The sequence below is a fragment of the Carettochelys insculpta genome, chromosome 3 (assembly GCF_033958435.1).
Source record: "Carettochelys insculpta isolate YL-2023 chromosome 3, ASM3395843v1, whole genome shotgun sequence".
NCBI lineage: Eukaryota > Metazoa > Chordata > Testudines > Carettochelyidae > Carettochelys > Carettochelys insculpta.
The window spans coordinates 131,103,173-131,121,747 of NC_134139.1; the positions used below are offsets into that span (position 1 = coordinate 131,103,173).

The 18,575-nt window shown below is 38.3% G+C and overlaps 1 protein-coding gene across 1 annotated transcript in view; it reads right to left on the reverse strand.

The window, feature by feature from the left end:
- Positions 1-18,575, reverse strand: part of GRIK2 (glutamate ionotropic receptor kainate type subunit 2) — a 610,734-nt gene that overhangs the window by 31,788 nt on the left and 560,371 nt on the right. Inside the window, exon 14 of the mRNA XM_074988838.1 lies at positions 16,231-16,456. Coding sequence (XP_074844939.1) covers positions 16,231-16,456 — 226 coding nt within the window. The remainder of the gene's footprint in view (positions 1-16,230; positions 16,457-18,575) is intronic.

An 18,575-nucleotide genomic window follows, 5' to 3' on the forward strand; every position in this document is an offset into this window, starting at 1 on the left:
GGCTGTTTGTGGGGATATTGAGTCTGTTCTTGTATGGCTATGGTCTGAAGAAGTGGGTCTGTCCCACGAAAGCTCACCTAATAGATTATTTTGCTAGTCTTTAAAGTGCAACTTGAATGCTTTTTGTTTTGGTAGTATATAGACTAGGATGGCTCGCTCTCTGTTACTATTCAGTACCGTATCTGTTAGCCATCTCAACCAATGCCATTAGTTATACTCAGTGGTGAGATAATACTTACCCAAACTTAACTGTTTAAACTATCGCACACCTCAGCTGGTAACTACTGAGACACCCATGCCAAATAGCCTTTCAATATGTCAACAAAGTCAGTGTCCCTGATAAAATCATTGATTCTCAGGGAAAAAAAAAATAGGTAGAGAGAATGAGGAAAAATCAGACAGGAACAAGAAAAGTAGACCAGATCAGAGAACGCAGGCCTCTGTTTTTCACAGGAGCCACCCAGCTTAGGGTGAAATTCCGGGCCCAATGAATGTGAGTGAGAATTTTGCAACTGGTACTGATTTCACTATGGTCAATAATTCAGCTGAGGTTACAAATTAAGTGGCATTTGGGTATGGCTGAATAGTAGGTTTTTTTTAAAATCTGGCTAGTCTCTCATAAGTAACAAATTGGGCAAACAAACACAAGTAATTACAATGCCTGAGAGTAAAATTTCTATGAAGAGTCCACAGGACATTACAGAAAAAAAAAAGAGAATTCCATTGCCCAGTGACATTTTTATTAGTTCCCCACAAATCTATTTGCATCATAGATAGATAGATAGATAGATAGATAGATAGATAAAAAAAAACAACTCTCCCTCCTGGAAAATTTGTACGAAGCTTCTAGGCACGGGTGGGCAAGATGCAGCCTGCAGGCCAAATCTGGCCCACTACGACTTTTAATCCTGCCCACAGCCAGTCCCTATGGCTGTGGATAAAGGAGAATTTGGGTGCTGCCCCTACCCACAGCAAAATCCCTCAACTCCTATTGATCAGAAACTGGCCAATGGGAGCTGAGACATTTTGCTAGGGGTAGGGACACTGCAGCACAATTTCTCAGGTTTCATTAGCTAGTTTCCAGATAACAATAGCTGACAAATTTTCCTGGACATGGGGGGAGTGTGTGAAACTGGCCAACTGAAGCTGAGAAATTTTGTTGGGTTCAGTGCTGGTGCACTACAATTTCTCAGGTCACATTGTCCATTTTCCAGCCAATAGGTGCTGAAGAACCCAAGGCCCTCCCTTTCAACTGAGAAAGCCACATGGAACAGTGAGCTCGGGCTGCTGTTAGGAAGGGAAGCTGCCTGAGAGTGCTGCCGGCCAGAAGCTGCATAGGTAAGTGCCTCCCATCCACAGCTAGTTTCTGGAACTTTATCCTAACTTCTTCCCAGATGCTGCACAAACTCTTATGTGCCTCCTCCAGGCCAGAATCCTCTCATACACCCATGCCCTGTCCCACACTCTGTACCTCGATCCCCTCCCCCAGGTCACCATCCAAACCCTCTCCACCCTCCATCCCAGGCCACAAGCCCTTCATTTACCCAAACTCCATCGCAGAAACCACCTCCTATCCTGAACCCCAGTCCCCTACCCCAAGGTCCCTTTTGAACCAAAACTCCATCCCAGATGCCCCACCCCCTCCACAGAAAAGTGAGGCTCTTGACCACTCACCAGAATCTGAGTGGCCCCCATCAAAATGGCCCCCCAACAAAAAGATTTCCTACCCCTGTTCTAGTCCCTGAATTTGATTTACCAGCATAACAAAAGATTGGAAATGTGGATAGAAGAACTGAAGTACATTCTTGGCCTGCAAGCCACACTGAATTAATTCACTATATCTAGTCAAGAGCATATGCATTGTGAAAATAAAAGGCCTCAGTTAGTCAAGAATAGAAGAGCTGATCTGTTCAGCAACATCATCTACCAAAAGCATATCATGCCGGTATTCAACTCATTAAATGGACTCTATAGAAAAGAATTACAAATTCAAAGTCTAAATCCTGATTAACAGGGACTTCCATGGAACTCGTCTAAGACACCTCCTTCCCTCTGTTTTCATGACATTCCATAGGACACACAAAAATATGAACATGCAATGGTGAATCTCAAGACACGGGGTTCTTGGCCTACAACTCTGGAACTGATAAACAGGTGAACTGACAATGGAGAAAAGGAGAAAGATGAGAAGGGAAGAAATAAGTGAGGAAAAAGGATTAGTATAAAAGAAGAGAACAGGAGAAGGAAGAAGAAATACATTAATGAAAAAAAAACCTCTCACACGTGTGTGAAAAACAGCCTCACACTAACCATTTTTGTCAGGTATGCAGATGATATGGCAACTGGCAGATAGACTTGTGTCAGTCCATTGTAAGTCCTCAGGAACACTAATAATCAGTGTTGCAAGCTCAATCATTACTCAAAATAATTTTATTAACTATTTCAGGACTACTATGAATTTCCTATTATGTAACATACTAAATATTTTATACAGAAAGTAAGTTTTTGGTGATAGAAAAATAGACCTCCAGCTTTAAAACACTCAACTTCGAGGCTTACTGCTTGTAAATAATAAGTCTGTGATAACATACTATATAGCAGTGCGATACACATATGGTCCTAGATATCATTAGGTCAGCATTTGCAATTTTAATGATGACTGTGCTCCAGTTCTTTCTCTTCAGTGAATTCCCAGAGGAAAACTACCTTCTCTCAAACAGTCTGCTAACAATAGAAACTAGGATTTTCTAGCTTATTTTTGTTCAGTTTCACTTGATATAAAGCCCAGACTGTGACAAGACTTTCATTAAAAATATTTCGTTTGCTGATTTATTTATACAACGAAGATTTTTTCCATTTAATATTCTAACTACAGTTTCACATATTTCAGCAACATTTAAATCCCTGTGAAAGCTCCTGAAATTCTGGAATGAGCTTTAATTCATGGGCTGACCTGCATAAGGATAAATAATAAGCATCATTTTTTTGTGCCTTATGTTCAGCTGGTAAAGACAATGTATTAATCTTTTTTAGTTACATTAAAGTATTGACGCCAAACAATTTTATGCATGTATAAGTAATGAATATTATAAAACTAATAATGTGAAGAATTACAGACAAAGGGCCAGGAAAGTGAAGGAAAAGTCTTCCTTGTTTGGTACATTGCTACCTATTTACCTTTTGAATGTATTGTACTTTTTATTGATGTAAACAAACCAGAAATTGATGACTCCACTTGCTTACTTTATTCTTCTCTTTTCAAAGATTGTAATATGCTTAAAGTGTGGAATTTAGTTGCACAACCTATGACCTACTATGAGTTAAAATAGAAGGGTTCCAGGAGTAAATGCATAAGGCAGAACTCCTGATTTTCAGTGTTTAAAGCACAATTGTGTGTGTTTTTACCTTTTGGCTGCATGTATTTTCCCCTTGACTATGCTATTAGGATTGTATGAGCAAGTCAGTCAATTTCATTCACTTTATTTTAGATTCTTTTTAAAGAAAAACAATCAAAAATATATTTTAAGATTTTACAAAATTCATGTCCATAGTCTACTTGGAAAAAAAGATCTATTTTCCAAGCTAGAAAAATCCTAGATCTTTCTGCTGCACTTTAAAAGATATAAAATAATAAAATCATATATTCCTTCCTTAAGAATACATATGAAGTTAGAGGTCTGCGAATGACTATACTGATAACTGTATTAGTTCTCTGTTTTTTAATGCTTAGTAGTTTCCAGACGCCTAAGCACACTCATCAGACTGAGCTTGAAAAGGGAATGGAAAACAAAAGAAAAATAGAAGGCTTTCCCTAGACAGAAAATGGGAACATCTTAAAAACAACAAAGACTGCCAATTTCCAAATTTCTTATTTTGACAGAGTCCCTTACTTCTTTATAAAACACAAATTAACAAGACAATGGTTCACTCAGTGTCTTGCTAGTCTCCTGCCACTATGAGAGCTCAGTGTAATCTGTAACAAAGAATAAAAGTAGACTTTTAATAGGTGAAGTCAGGAGGCGGAAAGAAGTGTCACAGAAACATTGATAAACAGAAAGGCTTCTCTGCAGATAATCACCCATAGTCCACATGTGCTAGTGTGTACGGAGATTAGTGCATGAGCCTCTATAATTTGAGCTAAAGTCGGCTACCTCTCAGCTAAGGCTGTGAGGAGACCCATTTTCTCTGGTTATGTCCGTACTAGACATAGCAGTTGACCACTGATATGCAATTTTAGCTATGCCAATTGCATAGCTAAAATCGACTCATCAGCAGTCACCTGCTAGGGCTGTCCTCACAGAAGAAGGAGGCCTCTTTCAAGGAGTTCCAGGGTCGACGTTGACCCCACAAAGTGTCGTTTCCCACATGCACAAACAAAACCACAAAGGATAAAGCATGAGTGGGTCAATCTGCTGCAGTAATGTGGAACCAGGCTCTGTGCAATTGGTCTAGATGCCACTACATGTGGCAGTGAACCACACCCAGTAGGTATGTGTGTTACATTAGTACATTTAAAATATTTTCTAATTGAAAACACAGTTTTTCTTCTGTGTTTTTTTATCCAGGATACTTAATCTATTGTATTTCATATGCTACTCAAAATTTAGTTAGCTCATCAGAAGTCAAAACATATGTCCCACCCACAAATCACACTGCAAATCCGGTACAAAGAAGCATCCACATGTAGGCTATGTCTATACTGATGAGCTATTTCGGGATACCGAGGTATCCCAAAATAGCTACTCTGCATCTATGAAATGCATCTGATATTTTGAAGTATTTATTGAAATAACTGCTGCACTATTTTGGCTCCTCATTGCAGGAGGCCTGAGGGATGCCAAGGAATAGTTCAGTATTTTGACATTTTGCACTGTATAGACAGTGCCAAATCCCAAAATAGCTTTGAAATAAGATACACAATTTGAGTAGCACATCTTATCTCACTTAATCTTATGGTTTAATGTAGCCATACAAGCAACTTTTAAAAGAACATTAATAATATCTTATTTAAAGGGTTTATTCTTTTCAATCTACCAGAGTAGAATTTTTCCAGTAAATTTGAGCTACAATTAAACAGGGAGTAAAGGAAGGAAGAAGGATCAGAAATAATATGAACTACCTTGAATATTTTTTTCTTAATTTTTAACTGATTAGCCTTTGCTTTGAAATGGGTTGGGTTTGACATTCCAAGTGATTTACTCCCAGGATTCTCCAGGTTTTTCAAAGTGAATGAAATCTACAATGAAGCTGTTGTACAATGTCCAATCCATTATCCCTTACATTTTTACCTTCAACCTAACAACCATCCTGGAGCAATTACACTATTTCACATCTCTTTAGTTTTCTTTTTTTTTTTCAAACTCAGTTTAGTATTATTAGCCCAGTGATCTCTACATGAGCTCCCTGCAAATGCCTCACAGGGATTTTAGTGAAGACATCTAAGAAACTATGATCCCATGGATCTGAGCATGGATCATTTCTTTTCCCCCTAGCACTTGTTCCAAAAGGGAAACAATCGGTACCAAGTCTTTCTTTTATAGATAACTAGTAGATTATCTGGGCCCTTAACTAAATGAAGTTTAAAAAAAAAAAGAAAAGACAAGGAAAATGTACATGATTTATGCAACTGATTGTGTTTTTTCAAAAAAAAGGGTTCTTTTATTCTGGATTTCTTAAAAAGGGGGAAATTTTAACATTTGTCCATTTAATTTTTGGTAAGCTTTTTAAAATGGGAATTGCATCAAGTGTAAGTTTTTTCTTCATCCTTATAAACTCTTTCATTTCCTATCTTTTAACAAAAAAGGGCTACACTTAATTTGTTTTCCAATAACATTTTCTTCAAGTTTTCAATTCTTAAGGATTGATCTAAGTGTGGCAAAACAGAGCACTACTCCAAATTTCTCCATTCCCCATTTCTCTTTTCTATAAGGTTTATTGAGAAGCAAGCCTATTCCAGGTTCATCCTATTTTTCTGACTCATTTTGATTCAGTATCTTTCAAAATTCACTCATTGATGTCAATTTTGAGGACTGTACCTGATAGAAGAATCAAGCTTGTACAGGTTGAACCTCTCTAATACTTAACTCTCTTGTCCAGCAAACTCCATAATCTGGCATGATTTTAGTTAGCCAGACAACCACTTATCATGGGCATGGTCAAGTTTCCCGTGGTCCCATACAGTTTGTTTATAGCTATGGGTCCTGGCTCTCAGTGTTCTATGTTGTTATTTAGCTGTAATTTACCTGTAAATGTCTTCTAAGAGCCTAGTAAGCAGTGGAAGTGTTGTTAATGTGCTAGATAATATTGATCTTCTGTTCTTTGGCAAATCCTCTTGTGTGGCACCAGTCAGGGCCCAAGGGTGTCGGATGAGAGAGGTTCAACTGGTACATATTACTGATGCAGAAATTAAGACATATACTGTAGTGTTTCCCATTCCATGGGCAAACTATGGCAGTAAAGTGAATTTAAGATAACTGTAAAAGCAAAATATCCATATCAAAACACCTCTTCTCTCTCTCTTTCTCTGTTTTACAATGTAACTGTGACAAGAACTCTATCTGAAAAGATAGTGGAAGAATTAGGTTTGTTAATATGATTTAAACAGGGCATTACACAACTTCCTAATATTTAATATTTTTTTCTTTTCCTTTTTCTATTTTTTCTTTTATCCATAAATATGAATTTCATGGTTAATTTTTCAAGAACATTATAATTGTCTTATCTGTTTCTCTCGTTAAATAATCTATATTTGTAACTGCTATTCTAGCTAAAATTCATCCAAGGAACATATACACGTAGCAATAAGTACTATTAAGTTTTCATCAAATGTCTGAATTAAAGAAATAGTTTAAAAAATCAGTTTACAAAATACAGCATTGTGAAACTGGAAGTGTAACAGAAAGATTTGTTCAAGTCAACCCCAAGAAAAAAAGACTTAGTAATTTTAAATTAGGTGAGCTACCTAAAATAACATGGTAGTTCAGCGTTATACATCTGTTCATTGCACTGTTCGTTTAAAAACTATTTGAAAGCAGGCACCTCTTATTGAGGGAAAGAAGAATGCTATTATATTGCATTTTTAATGGCTTAGGTAAATATAAATAATTCATGAAGTCATATTCCTAACTGAAGTATGAAATAGCAGATCATAAATTATTGCCTGAAAGCTTTATTTATTTATTTATTTTCTGCAGTGAAGGCTTTAATTTTAGGGAGTGGAGTGTGAAATACCTCTTTCTGGATCCTCTGTCTGATGAAATTATGTGAATAACATTGTTGTCAAAATGTGCTTGCTCCAAACAACATTTTAATTGTGTGCTATACAGCTGACTGAAATTCCAAAAGCCCTCCATTTGGGTCATTGTGAGCAGGGAGGGAAATGTAAATGAAATTGTGTGTATGTGCCTATGCATGCACGCTAGTGACCTAAATGTCAACATCTTGATTTGGCTAATTATATTTATGTGGAAGCCACATGTGTATGGGGCAAGTATACTTAATCCACAAGTAGAGAAAAAAATGAGTAATGAAATATACATTTTTTAGGTAATGGGAAAAAAAATAAAACTTTACTAACCAATGTGGTTTGGTCAGTATCCACTCAGAACTGAAAGTGAAAAGAAGTATGTGTAAATATATCATCCCTGATATAAAATGTAAAAGGAAGAAGCTTCAAGGTCATATTCTAATCTATTGAACTTCTACAAATTTGTTGATTTCTGGAGCTTAAGGCCGATACAGCTTTGTTCCAAAATCAACTATTTTATTCATATTCTTTTCATTAGGCATGCACAGTGTATTATTTTAGGTCATAACAGTTAGAATTCTACTGCCAATTTTATGGTATGGTTAGGTCATAACAGAATTCTACTGCCAATTTTTATGGCATTTTATTTATATAAAACTTTTGGAACCTGATTCTGGTCTATGTTACCACAGGTTTATCCCAAGCTGATAATTAATTTATGCCTACTACATATATTTATCTGATTTGCCATTGTGTTACTCCAATTTTACAGGTCCACAGAGTGGCCATAGTTGCCTGCACTTTTTTTTTCCCTCTAGTAATAACTCTTCAAATAATTTGGTAGTCAACAGACACATTTCAGGAGGCAGATGTATCTCTGTTCTGCAGCTATTAGAGAAAGACATTTTATTAAAATAAAATGTCCAGATAACTTGTATTTTAGCAGTTTTTAAAGAGCTGGCCAAGTTGCTAGAGCAACTTGAATGTTGATTTTCAATATGTCTTGAAGAAGTTCCAGAAGACTGGAAAGAATAATGCTATGTCAATATCTACAAAGAAACAATATGATGATTATAGAATTGTCAGTATATTGACAATCCCAGGCAAGATAATGGAGGGGCAGATATGATATGGGATGTAACTTACTTACAAAAAAATTAAAGGTTAAATGAATGAATGACGATCAACCAGGATTTGGGGGAAAATAGATTCTGTCACACTAATTTGATATCTATTTTAATGAGATTTAAAAGCTTGGCTGATAAAGGTAATAGTGTTGATGTACCTGTAACATATTTAAGTTACTGCAAGGCATTTGATTTGGTTTCACAATACATCTTGATTAAAGAATAAGAATGATATAAAATTAAAATGGCATTCAGTAAGCAAATTAAAAATGCTGGATAACTGAGAGCTGTAAAAATATAATCATATATAGAAAAATCTTCATTGTGCAGTATCTTTCTACAGCAATCCCTGCTGTGATCTGTTTTTGTCTCTCTAATATTTTACCTTGTTAACAATGATTTGGAAGAAAAACCTAAAATTATCACTGATAAAGATTGCTGATGACTTAAAAATTGGGGGAGTGGTAAACAATGAGGAGGACAGGCCACAATTACATTTCTTCCCAGATTGCTTCATAAACTTGGCACAAGCAAACAATATGCATTTGAATGTAACTAACACTAAACAGAGACATATAGGCACCAGGAGTGTAATCCAAATTTGCATGGTGTGAACTCTAACCTGGGAAGCAAGTACTCCAAAAATGAGGGGATTGTGGATAATCTTGCTGAATATGGGCTCCCAGGGTGATGTTGTAGTTAAAAGGCCTAACTCAATGGGGACAACAGCCAATGGAGGCTCCAGGACAAGTTTGGAGTGGGAACCATCTCTGCATCCCTGAAAGGGGTCAGACTAGTTCAGTCAGCCCTTAGTGTAGCTCAGACCATGGCATTGTGCCCCTAGTACCTCTAGGACCATGCAGAGTGGCAGACCTGCTCTGTTGTGGCATTTCAAAGGGGCCCAGAGATCTGGCCATCACCACTTCCAAAGTTGCAGCGGTGGTCAGAGTTCTAGACCCCTTCAAAACACCAGGCCCTAGTGCAAACTGTTCCCTGAGCCTCCACTCCCACCCCACTTCCATTGGCAGACCTAGCCTAAAGTGATCCTTGAATGGATAAACAGGAATCACAAGTAGGAGTTTTTTGCATATTTCACATTGGCGTGACCCCAGCTGTAATGTGTCCACAATTCAAGAAGGATATTGATAAACTGGAGAGAGTTCAGAGATGGCCACAAGAACACTTAAAGGATTAGAAAAGTGCTTTATATTGACAGACTCAAAGAGTTCTGTAGATTTGTCTTAACAAAGAGAAGATTAATGGATGACCTGATTACAGCGTGTAAGAACCCACATAGGGAACAAATATTTAATAGTGAGGCTCTTCAGTCTAGTAGAGAAAAGTAGAACACAAGGCAATGTCTAGAATTTGAAGGTAGTATTCAGAAATGAAAGACATTTTGTTTTCACTTCCAGCTTCTCTGGATAGATAGAGGGACTTGGAACAGGGGAAAAAAATGTGGCTCTAAAGAGATTAGGACAGAAAATGGGTAACAAACTCTTTCTCTGCAAGTGACAAAATTGTTAATACTGATTAGAAATGGAAAACTTATCAAGATAAATAAGAACCTCTACAAATTACTACACAAAAATTCTACCCATACTTTTAAATAACTACACAAATTAATTAATATAACATATATTTTAAATGTTTAATTTGTAACTCTGCAATTCTTTGTTCTAAATAAAAACTTGAAATGCACCACAAAAAGCTGCATTTTGAATATTTCCATATGAACAAGGCTCACATTCCCATAAAATGTCCAGTCTACTTTTGCAGATAGAACTGGTATGATATGCACAAATACACAAGCTAAACTTCTGAGCCTTACATGGTTCACTTCACACTGACTCTGATGTTTATTATAGAATACAGCTAGGCATGATAGATTTTATTTTTATTGTATCATTTCTCTGGATAATACGTTTATTTTAAAGCATTTTAACGTATCATTTAAATTTTCACACTGTGGAAGATTATGGATTTTTAGTACTATTTTTATTCCAGTTTTCACAGTTGAAGGAAATTGGGGTAGTCAGACAATAGTTATTTAATGATCATAGACATTGAGATTCAAAAAGCAAAGGTTTTATAAAAATGAAAATACAAATTAAAAACATTGCATGCCAAAATATGCAAATGAAATATCCTCAACGGAAACCTTCAAGCTCTCAAGCAGCATTTTTCCTCCTTAGCCTGTCTAAAAATTTCAAATATCAATGGAAATATTTTGCAACATTTATAAGTGTATTGTAAAATAAACATTTAGGCCACGTCTACATGGTGCTGCTCTCCTGGCAGTCTTGCAGTTGCAAATGGCTGCTGATTAGCATAGCTTCATGAGATTTTGCTCTTGGCAGAGGGTAGTGCCATCAGTAAACATGCCATGTAGATGTGCCTCTGCCAGCTAAACCCACCCTTTGGCGAGAGTAAAATCTCATGCGGCTATGCTAATTAGCTGCATGAGTATGCTAATGAGCAGCCATTTGCAACTGCGAGACTGCTTATTAGCATGGAGCTGCCAGGAGAGCAGTTCCGTATAGACGTAGCCTTACTCATAAAAATTGAATCCTTCTAAGTCTAAAAAGAGAAGGTGCCATTTAAAATTAACTAGTTTTACAGCATTCTTTCATTGACTAGATGAAGTCTCAGTTACCCATTCTCTGTCTGGAATAAAATTTATCCTATACATAAGTAGCTTAAAACCTCTAAAATCCCCTACTTTTAAGTGTTACAAATTTTACCGGAATGACTAATGTTTCAATACACTTTGGAAAAGGTGAAGACTGACAGTTTCAGTCTCTTAGGCATTTGGGTATATTTGTCATAAGGTAGACCCATCCCAAAGGACACTTAGGCTGTGGCTACACTACAAAAATGCACCTACACACATCCTACTTTGAAGTTCAACTTTGAAGTAAGGCACTACTCCACTCCCAGGAGTGGAGTTAGGACTTTGAAGATGGACTCCCTACTTCGAAGTTAACTTCAAAGTAAGGAAAAAAAATGTGTGTAGACTCTCTGTTGGCTACTTCGATGTAGTGCCTAACTTTAACAGCAACAAAGGGTCCCGTGGCACCTTATAGACTGACAGAAAAGTTTTGCCTAACTTTGAAGTTAATTCGTACTGTAGACACATGCTTACTGTTGGGAAGACCTAACCTGTTTCATAATTGAACCAAGCATGAAGCAACTCAAATGTTTGGAACTGGCAGGGAGGCAATAGATCCTGGGCAGGGGGAGGGAGGCAATTCAATGGGTCTGAAGATGCACTAACTCAACTGCTGATCACATTCCCATAGACTCTCATACTCCATTGGAATGACAAGTATAACAGGAGTAGATGGGAGAAATTCTCCCAAAGATTCCCCCAACACACAAAATGGAGATGCCACAGTAACTCAATCTACAATATTTTGACTCCAGCTAAACTATTCATATACCTGGAGTTGTGAACCTTAATTTGACATTGCCCCCCTGTGTACACACTTCAGTGACTGCACCACTAGAATAGAACAGAAAAGAAGTCCTGTGGCATTTTAAAGGCTAACAAAATAATTTATTAGGTGATGAGCTGAAGAAGTGGGTTTGCCCCATGAAAGCTCATCACCTAATAAATTATTTTGTTAGTCTTTAAAGTGCTACATGTCTGCTTTTTTGTTTTGTGAAGATAGGGACTAACACAGCTATCTCTCTGTGACCTTCCACTAGAATAAGTGATTCTGGATATATGGAAGACTAAAAGGAAGGAATTTTTTTAAAGAGAAGATTTACATTTATAACATAAAGAACAGACATGTTCGATGAAATGCACGTCTCATTCCAAGCCAAAGATAAGCTCCAATTAAAAAGGTAATGTTTGTTGTTGCTAGAAGAAAAGTGGACTGTACAAGGTATCTGCATGCTAATGTTGAAAGCTTAGAACCAAAAAAATGCTTCAACTGCAGTGCCTGGCTTGAGAAAAGAAGACTGACAAAAGCAGTATCTGGAAGATATGATAGTACAATGAAAATCAATTAAATGTAGTGAATCCAGGCAAATGCTATTGTGCAAGAAGTATTTAAGTTGGTAGTGGAAAGAAAAATATTACATAATTATACTATATTAACACTACAGTCACTTCTAGCCTCTGTTGTAAAAGAGACCAGGGCTGAAAGTAATTCCCAGGGGTTACTGGAAATACAGCAGGTTGAAGGGTTGGACAGGTATAGCTCCCAGAAGTGATGGGGCCTCAGGCAGATGGAGAGGGGCTGAGGGCTACATTTTCCCAGCCACCTGTTCCTGGCTGCTGCTGCTGCTGCTGCTGCTGCAGAGGTCAGGAGCCCTGGGGCTGTGGCGGTGGTGGGAGCCAGGAGTTCAGGGCTCTGGCAGCAATTTGAAGGGCCTGGGGTTCCTAGGCACTGCTTCAACTGCTGCAGAAGCAGTGGCTGGGAGCCCCAGACACTTTAAATAGGGTCTCCCTAGACTGTTGCTGTGGCAGTCCTTTAACATTAGCCATGCGTGGGTTGGTTCTGGTAGTCCATACTGGCCTTCTTTCAGCATGGAGAGAAACTGAAAATCCAAGCACATGATGTTGCACCACATGACTGTTAGCTTCCTTTCCATTAACTGAAATGAAGAACTAAGCTGTTGATAGAAAGAGAGAGAGCTGTGCTAGGCTATATAGAATCAAAACAAAAATGCAGTCAAGTAGCATTTTAAAGACTAACAGGAATTGCTGCACTCAGTATGCACCCTTAGTTGCAGCATCACCACAATCTTTTGTATGTCCCCTGGGAGTCCCCCATCTGAGATAATATATTCCAAGAATTTCAGTGTCCTCACTGAAAACACATTTACTGCACTTCACATGGAGTTAGTTTTGACAGCATCTGTCTCAAACTATACGTACATGATAATTGTGGAGGACCTGACTTTTAGAGAAAATGAAGTGATCCTCCAGGTAAATGAGAATTTGGTCCAGCACATCCCCAAAGATGCCATTTATGAATGCTGGAAAGTTGACAGGTGACTACATAAGCCAAATGAAATGACCAAATATTTGAAATGTGCACAATTGGTGTATGAATTGGTTTTCCTTTCATCTTTTTTCTGGCTCCTCATGAAATTATAATCTCCATCAAGGTCCAATTTGGTGAAGACTTTGGCAGAACAGAATAAGAGATATTGGTTAAAAATTCTGTAGTCAACACAATGCTGCAGGGAGCCATCTTTCTTTGCCACTAATAAAATAGAAGCCATCACGGAAGATGCAGAGGAACATATAAACCTATTCTGCAGGTTTTCATGGAATCATATCAGAGAATTGCACAAATGGAAGGGATCTCTAGAGGGGATCTAGTCCAGTCCTCCATACTCAAAGGACTATGTGTTATCTAGACCATCCCTGACAGGTGTCCAAGGTAGGCATTTGTCTAAGTTGCTTTTAAAATCTCCCATCATGGAGATTCTACAATGTCCCTAGGCACTTATTTCAGTGCTTAACCATCTTGACAGATGGGAAGATTCTCCAAATGTCCAGCCATCTATTGTACTTATTGCAATTTAAGCCCCTTGTTGCTTGTCCTATCATCATAGGTTAACAAGAACAATATTTTGCCTTCCTCCTTGTAAAAATAATTCATGTACTGTACTTGAAAATTCTCATCATGATCCCCATACAGTCTTCTCTTTTCCAGACTAACCAACCTCTTTTTTTTTTAATTTTTCCTCCTATGTTGTGTACTCTAGATCTTTAATATTGTTTTTTGCTGTGCTCTAGAGGTTTTTTTTTTTTTTTCCAATTTATCAACTCCTTTCCTGAAACCTACTGCCCAGAACTGGACTCAATACTCCAAATGAAGTCTAATTAGCTTGGAGTAAAGTAAAAGAATTATTTCTCACATCTTGCTCCCAACACCCTGGTTAATACATCTTAGAATGATGTCTGCTTTTTTGTGACAGTGTCACATTATTGATTTAGCTTGTGGTCCATTATGATCCCTTCGGCAGTATTCCTTCCTAGACAGTCATTTCCCATTTTGTATGTGTGAAACTGACTGTTCTTTCCTAAGTGGAATACTTTGAATTTGTCCTTATTGAATGTCATTCTGTTTACCTCAGACCATTTCTCATATTTGTCCAAATAAATTTGAATTACAATCTTGTGCTTCAAAGCAGTTGCTATCTCTCCCAGCTTGCTATCATCAACAGACTTTATAACTGTACTTTCTATGTATCTAAATCATTTATGAAGACATTGAACAGAATCAGTCTCACAACTGATCCCTGTAGAACCCTACTCATTATGCCCTCCAAGCTAGACTATGACCACTGATAACTACTATCTGGGAATGATTTTCCAACAAGTTATGCAACCAATTACAGTAACCCCATCTAGATTGAATTTCCCCAATTTGTGAATGAGAAGGTCATGTGAAATATCATCAAAAGATGTTATTAATGTCAAACTATTCCACACTTTTCTGATAACCACAAGGATCCCCTTCTTTGCCTGAAAATAGCAACCTGGGCATACAAACTCCACAGGGCTCCCCATATCTCCAGCACAGAGATACTGACATTTGTTAGGATATTTTTTCACGGTATCAGTTCTAATTCTTCATTGTTTATGGGGTCTGGTGCTTTTGAGACCAGGAGCAGGTGACTGTGGGAATGCTGGAGTTAGATCTAGTGGTTAGGGTCGGAATCAGTACCATGCAATAGGAGCACAAGGCTGGAACCAGGTTGGAATATATGGAATTATGATTTTTCATACAGGGTACTCTTGCAATCATTTTCACTTATTGCAGTGCATGAAATTACAACTCTAACATTATAGCTGAGTATTTATATTTAAATTACAAAAAACATCTTTACAGGTAAAGCTGCCTGGCAATACTAGCTATTTCTTCTTTGCAAGATCTTCCAATAACTTCTTCTCAACCTTCCTTATGAGATTCATGGCAAAGTGTTATAGACAATTTTCCCCAGTATGCTTTAAATATAGGCAAAATAAATTATATTTGTAATTCACATTAGAGAAAACCATACAGCTCAGTCCAGTATCAAGAAGATGACAGTCTTAATATAAATATAAACTAAAACGAGAACAAAATACTCTTTCAAGCAGGTCATTCCATGCTCCTAATACACCATTTGCCACTGTACACCACTAATGTCTGAGTACATTTAAAAAGATGTCTTCTCTGAAAACCAAGGGCTAGATCCTCAGCTCACACACATAAATATAGCTCAATTGACTTTAAGCACATGCTTAGGTGTCATCTATGCACCCACAGATGCAATTAGATCAATGTGGGCAATCTTTATGTCCACTCAGTGGAACTCTGTTTGGAATCTGATGACAGGACTAGGACCTGTAATCACAACTCCATAATTCAGATACAGGAAGTTTTAGTTCACTGTTTTTGTCCAGGGGTTATTTATAAACTACTACGACTATTTCCCCAGTGATTTTAAGGTATTCAATATTTAAACTTTTCTATATCTCAGAAATATGTATGCCCACCACATTTGCCTATGCAGTCATTGCACTACCATTCTATAATCCGTGACCATACTATACCATAAATACAAAACATACCTTGACAAACTGATCTAAAACTATGTTCTTTAGTATAATCTGCAGACCCATTCTAGAGCACAGATTTTATACACACAGCTTTGTATTTTTTTAAGGTAACCATGACATCCTTTCCAAAGCTGCACTAGATCCATAAACTGTGTTAATATAACATGCATTGTTTAATGACTTTGGGGTTGGGAAACTGCTTGCAGTTTACAGAGAGCACAATATTGCACGTCACTAGAGCTAAGATTAATGAACACAGAAAAAACAGTTGACATACAACCTACCCATGGGAGTTCCAACACCATAACCTTTTGAGTCTATCAGGCCTCCAATCTGTGTTAGGTTACAGTTCCGCTGTGTGACAAACTCAATGGTTGTGGATTCCATTAGAAAGGCATAATCAGAGGTGAGTACACGCTGGATACCTTCTTCATTACTTTTGACAAGCACTGACTGCCTCCTGCTACTCATAAAGGCCCACATCTTGTCATAAGTGGAGATTTTTGATTTCTGGAACATAAAATATTAAAATATAATATTAACATGAGTTAATGTTAATGGCAAAATAAAGACCCCTCAGTTAACATAGGATCTAGAAATAACTGTATTTGTTTAATACAGATATAGTAACTTTATATCTATATAGGGCCCTGATACCCAAAAGGGCTGTGCCTCCATTTAGTTTAAACACCAAGATAATGAGCCAAACCTTCAAAACACTCTTCAGAGCGGGTGCTTGATTCTTTGAAAATCCAAGGTGAAGTCCTGCCATCACTGGAGTTAACAAAAGAAACATCCACTGACTTCAAAAGGGACAAGATTTCACTCCTGACCAGCAGTCTCACAAACGATACTTTAGTTACTTGTCATTCCTGAAAATCTGACCCTTATTTTGATATCTAAAAAGTTGTGGAGAACTTTTTAAAAATTGACTGACAGCATCCATCTTGAAGGATCTCAAAAGATTTTATAAATAACAATATATGAATAAGTAGTAGTAGGCATCCTTCAGTCTGCATAGACTATGGATCGCGCCCTTTAAAGTTTCAATTGAGGACTTCATTTACAGCGTCTATTGTGACTATGAAGACCCACACGAGAGTGACAGTCCTTGCTGCATCTCTTGCAGATGTAGTCGGTGTCTGGCAAGTCCTTAATATATGAATAAAAGTCTATGGAAATTCAATCACTTCTGGGATGGAAGGTAGCAGCTTTCTGGTGTACAGAACACTGTAATAAGCATCTGAGAAGGGAAACTTCAACCAACATACCCATTACAAGTTAATAATGCAGATAGGACTATTGTGCCATATGTCGAAGAACTAAGCCTAAAATGCCCTTATTTGTTTACTGCCTCATCCACTGAGTATTCACAGAAAATGGCATCAATCACCAACCCTAAAAGTGTGAGAGAGCTAGACCAGAGTTCTATACCCAGCTCTTCCACATGAGCTTAGTGTAGACACTTTGCCAGTTCTGAAAAATAAGGCTGATAATACGTATCATCCTTTGTTAAGCACTTTGAGATTTAGGGAGGAAACCCACTGTACATGTATCAGCATTCCTATTTTATTGCATTAAACCATCTTCACCTTCATTCAAAATGTTCCATAACAAGATTTATTAGAAGGTGTGCTGTAATGTTAATTCCTTGCCAATAAGACAAGGATAGAAATCCAGTTTGGCAAACTAGTATAACCAGATTCTTCAGGAAGTCTGTGAACTATTAATATTAACCCCAAACAAAACTCTGTGCTTAGCTCTGAAGAGACTCTGGGCAAAGACTGACATCACAGATCTTTTTCAAGTTTAGTTGACTGGCAGCTTTAGCATCTGCCCCCAAAAGGGAATTAGAAGTGTATAGCTACATCTACACATGTATGCTACATCGAAATAGCTTATTTCGTCTACACGAGTAGTGTCTACACATCTTCCAGGGCTCGTGCCGTTGACGTTCAAAGTCAACGTTGGGCAGCACCACATCGAAGTAGGCGCTGCAGGGGAACGTCTACACGCCAAAGCAGCACACATCGAAATAAGGGTGCCAGGAACAGCTGCAGACAGGGTCACAGGGCGGACTAACACTTCCAGGGCAACAGCTAGCCACTCCCTTAAAGGGCCCCTCCCAGACACACTCAGCCTGCACAGCACGCGGTCTGCAGAGCCACAAGCACACACACATCGTCGAAGCAGTATGGACCCCCAGCAGCAGCAGCAGCAGCCAGAGGTCCACACAGCCGCCCCTGCAGGAGCAGTGCTTGCCCTGCTCAATGCTATGCAAGAGGCAGCTGACCACCTTTTATTCACAGAAGATGAGCTGCCCCCAGGGGAGAAGGAAGCAGCCCCAGACCCTGCTGTCCTCCGCTCCCGCCCCCCGCTGCACATGCCGCCAGCTGTGGAACTACCCCATGAGCACTGACTGGTGGGAGCGGCTGGTGGTGAGTGGGACAACAAGCACTGGCTCCAGAACTTTCGCATGAGCTGGCAGACATTCCTGGAGGTCTGCCAGTGGCTCACCCCCGCACTGAGGCACCAGGACTCCGCCTTGTGGCATGCCCTCAGCGTCGAGAAACGGGTCGGCATCGCTGTCTGGAAGCTGGCCACTCCAGACAGGTATTGATCCGTGGGG